The sequence below is a fragment of the Quercus suber genome, unplaced genomic scaffold (genome assembly GCF_002906115.3).
Source record: "Quercus suber isolate HL8 unplaced genomic scaffold, Cork oak 2.0 scaffold_467, whole genome shotgun sequence".
Lineage (NCBI taxonomy): Eukaryota > Viridiplantae > Streptophyta > Magnoliopsida > Fagales > Fagaceae > Quercus > Quercus suber.
This window is the reverse complement of record NW_027069918.1, coordinates 583333-588097: the sequence shown is the minus strand read 5'-3', so window position 1 is coordinate 588097 and position 4765 is coordinate 583333. Positions and strand designations below refer to the sequence as shown.

Below are 4765 nucleotides of genomic sequence, written 5' to 3'. Positions count from 1 at the left end.
AAAAAAAAAAAAAAAAAAAAAACTAAGTAAATTGTACAAAATCTAAAGGTGATGTTGTGGATTTGAAATCCCACCCACTCCTGTAACTTACCATTAACAAAGGCAAACAAATTTTGAAACACCTTACATGGTTATTATAGGACTGGATGCTTTTTTATATGATTGGCCTGTATACAAATTTCATTTATTTATGTTTATGAATATGATATCGTAAATTATGCTCAATATACATTTTAAATGCTTTAGTATTAATTGAAATTGCTTTCGTATTGATGGAAGCATATGTAATTCTCTTTTTTATTATCTTGATGTGGATTGGCACAATGCTTGATACTCATGTTTTTGTCACCAGTTTATATCATTTTTAATAAATTGATTGAAGCATTTGCTTAAAACCTAGGGACCCTGATAGATCATATTTAACCTAGGGAAATTGTGAAAGATCTTTTGACGAATTTTTTATATCTATACAGTTATAGACATAGTGATAATGATTTTTGGCAGATTCCATTTGAAATTTGTTGGGGAATTTCTAATTTAATGTCTAGTTTATTAAGAGACAAAACTACTGGTACAGTATTCAGTAGTTCTATTAAGATGTATGTTGATCCAATTTTGTATTTTTATTATTTTTATTTTTATACCACTATTATTATTTTGTCTAGGGGAAGTCAGGCTCAGCCCTATAGGGATGAGCTGGAGGCACCACTAGGCCATGAGGCCTTTGGAAGTTTTTATTATTTGCTAACATCTGTATTTGTCTCATTTAGTTCTATATGAAAAATTATGTGTCCTTGGGCAGAACAAAGAAAATCACCCTTGCAGCGTGCAACATATGAATATCTGAGAGGAAAGATATTGGATGTATTTCCAGACTATCGGAAGGAAGCAGAGGATCATCTCTCGAAAGCTGTAAGTGAGAAGAAATTGTTAGTTTCAACAGTGTCATGTCTTGTAGTGCTCCAGTTGAGTTCTTTTTCAAACTTGGCTGTTCCATGTTCCAGGTTAAGTTGAATCCATCACTTGCAGATGCTTGGCTGTGTTTAGGCAACTGCATTTGGAAGAAGGGAGATCTATCTTCGGCAAAGAACTGTTTCACTCTTGCATTAAGCAAGGTTATTGCTGATATTGGATTTCTGTTGATCTTATCAACAGAACTTCCTTTGTGTTTTCATATCATTTTTTTTACTGATAAGTTTTTGTTTTCATATCTGTTACTAAAAGATGATCATAATTGTCTCATCCAGGGTCCTAACAAAAGAATACTTTGTCAGTTGTCCATGCTTGAAAGAAGAATGGCTCAAGGCAAGGCTTTTTTACCTGTTTCAGAAACCACTTTATGCTGTAGTCAGCTTTTCCTTGGTTCTTTGGTGCTTGTTGAAATAAATAAGAAGCCAAGAATGTTTAGCTTGAACTTTTGGCTTTCTGGGGCTTTATGTCTGGCTAAAGGGGCATGATAACAAAAGGAAAGAAAAAGAGAACTATTAATGGGATAAATTGGATAGAAATTTCTATTTTTTAATTGTACAAGTCAGAAGAGACCTTATTTTTATAATTACCCTTTTGTAGGAACTGAGAATGAGGCAGAACTTGTCGAGGAAAGCATTCAACATGCTAAGGAAGCTATTACTTTGGATGTTAAGGATGGGAATTCTTGGTGTAAGAATTTTTTAATGCCACCACCATCACAATATAAAGACTTCATATAAATGTGATATACATGTGACACATTGCAATATGCATGACAATGCGGGATTGACTTAAAACATATAATTTACTTGTGATTTTTGGTCATCTTTGTTCTGGCTAGCTTCATTGTAATATAGCTGACAAATTGCTCATCATGCTGCACGTGCATATATATTAGTTCTGGGACATAAATACACAAATTTGATGTCTCTTTCTACATTAAGCTGCTGTTATTATTTTCTAGTTACTTAGTTTTCTTGAAAATCTGACAGAATGCTTATTCATTCCATCTGCTTCTTGTTCAATATCCTGTAATATGGTTAATTTTATTGATAGACAACCTTGGGAATGCATGCCTTACAAGCTTCTTTGTGACTGGAGCTTGGGATCACAGCAAACTTCAGCAGTCTTCAAAAGCATACCAAAATGCTGTAAGTCTGCAGCATAAGAACTTTCCCTAGGAATTTTCTGGTTCAAGATGATTTTCTTATGATTATGATTTGCCAAGCATGTTGAATTTTCTGTCATATTCTATTATATAAAGGGTTTGTTGTCATTTCTTATATTATATCAGGAGAAAGATGATAGAATGAAGTCCAATCCAGATCTCTATTTTAACTGTGCTACTGTAAGTTTCAACTCTCTCTCTCTCTCTCTCTCTCTCTCTCTCTCTCTCTCTCTCTGTATTCTGAGTCATGTTGGTGAGGACTTCATGTTGGAGAAAAAGACTTCATGTGATTGAGGATCCATAGCTGACCCCAAATTTTGGGAATAAGACTTTGTTGTTGTTGTTGTTGTTGCTGCTGTTTGTGAGGACTTCGTGTCCTTTTTGTATTCAGATTCATGCTCTTTTATGCCCATTACTTTCTCTATTAACATGAAGAGCATAAATATGTTGTTGCTGGCTATTCACTGTTCAATCACTCATATGTTCTGTACATATATGGTGGAACTTCTGTTTTTAGGTAAATAAATATCTAGAGAACTATGAGAGGGCCCTTAGTGGATTCGAAGCTGCTGCTTTAAAGGATCCTGGTCTCAACGCTACAGAGGAGGTTCAAAAGATCGTTAATCTTCTTGACAAGTTGGAGAATATGTTGAGGGTAATTCATCTCCCTAGTGGGTTTTTAGTCTTTTGCTTTATTTATTAAGTCTGCACACTCATGATTTTATCTTTTTTAGTCAAGAGGATTTTGAAGTCTATATTGTTATTTTTAACATTGTTGTCATTCTGAAGTCATTATAGTGTCCGCAAAATAAATTACCTATCCAAAGAAAAGAAAAAGATGTGTAAAATATCCATTTATAAAGATGCAGCTGGAGCTTACAAGATTTTTCTTTCAGGGACATGCTAGATCTAAACGACTTGCATCTTTATCATCATCACTGGCTGCTGTTAATTGTAATATACCTCTAACTTCTCCATGTATATGAGTTTGTGGTTGATTGTGGACTTGAGTGAGCCTGATATCTTTTTTATTACTTTGCATGTAATTTTGAAAGTGAATTCCTCATACAAAAGAGCCACTATAGATCTTCTGTTAGATGGTCTGAACAAAGCAGTAGCTGTAGTTGGAAAAGTTCTATTCTTCATTAAGCATGATAATCTTGCTCCCCTGTAAGTCTTCTGTTTGACGACTCTATCTTAGTTTGTTAATTTGGATATTAAAATATTTCATGTAAGGTTCCGCTACACTTGTCTTAGATTTTCTATTGCTTATAATAAAACTCTAAATTTTGAATTGTCTAGTGGTTGATAATGATTCTCTCTCCAATATTTTTATTTTTGCAGATACTATCTGTTATGTGATTCAAATCAAATATGCTTCATTCTATCAGTATATGGTATTCACAGTGACACGGTAAGATTGGCTGTTTAGGTTTCAATTTATTTCTTTTTTTCCTTGGAGAAGGGCTTTTTTTTTTTTTGGGGGGGGGATTTTTTTTTTTTTTTTTTTTTTGAAAAAGTAAGTTACCCGTGCACCCTCGCCCTCCATCCATTCTTATGGGAAAAGAAAGTGCTTCTTGAGCTAGAACTCCTTGGAAACCAATGTCAATTTAGTTAATTTTTTTTCACATTGATCCTTCACCAGTGGAAACCATTGTTTAGCATCTAATAAACAGTGCAAATAAGCATTGGAAAATTCAAGTGTTCCTTCTATGTAGTGGGAGGCAAACAACAAATCTATATTTTCAACCTAGTTCAACTCCCTTATGAGTTTCTATGTCTTATTCTGACCCCAAAATGATCCACAAAAAAGGATAATTGAGTAAGTAAAAAGTAATTAACACATATGAATTAGTTTAAGAAAGTCTGTCAACTAACACTGATTCCTTAGCCACCCTTGTTCATTATTATGGATAGTGAGATATATCTGCATTGAATGCTTGCAAATAGTTCGTACAAGTTTGCACACATTTAAGAAACCCACTTCAAAACAAGGTTGGCGGTTCAAATAGTCAATGCCAAACTCAAACTTCCCAAATATAATTTGATAATTGGGGGAGGGGGAATTTGAACTCTGGATGTTTCCGTTGGAAACACTAGGAAGTGTTAACTGTTAACCAATTGCACTGAAAGGCTCTTGGCCAAACTCAAACTTCCCAAAGAAAGCAAGGATCAAATTAGTTGTAGAATGTATACATGCGAATATCTTCATTTAATACCAAGTTAACAAGAATGAAATAAAATCATCAACAGTACACAATGTGCAAACAAGCAAGTCAAAGGAAAAACATATACTCCTATGTTTTAGCGATTCTATCATTCATTTTATTTTTCCCAAATCGGAGAAGATGGATTTATCTCAATTTTTCACCATCAATCTCTACTTAACCCAGTTCCAGTTTCACCATCAATCAAGCCTAGCATTCCACACCAAACTCAATAACATAAACCCCAAGATAATAACTTAAATAGCTAACAAATAGCCTAGTTTGGTCTATGAATGAAGGAAACTAAATTCAAAGCAACCTTGCAACCTCATTAGTGTTTTATACAACTAGTTGTCTACCTTCAGTTTAAATTATTCCTCATATATCTTTGCTTAGTCTGTGAACACAGAACCCCAAAAAG

At 33.9% G+C, this 4765-nt stretch overlaps 1 protein-coding gene across 3 annotated transcripts; it reads left to right on the top strand.

The window, feature by feature from the left end:
• Window positions 1–802: 802 nt before the first annotated feature.
• LOC112022693 (uncharacterized) lies at window positions 803–3598 on the top strand (the record flags this gene model as incomplete). 3 transcript variants are annotated; one of them, XR_010624646.1, is given in 10 exon segments in its annotated part: window positions 803–912; window positions 1005–1115; window positions 1248–1305; window positions 1570–1659; window positions 2026–2120; window positions 2264–2317; window positions 2655–2792; window positions 3034–3091; window positions 3193–3368; window positions 3482–3589. XR_010624646.1 is itself a non-coding variant. In XM_065762639.1 (10 exon segments), coding segments are annotated over 10 exon segments (917 nt in total), but the record flags the coding sequence as incomplete, so codon positions are not given.
• Between the last annotated feature and the right edge of the window lie 1167 nt (window positions 3599–4765).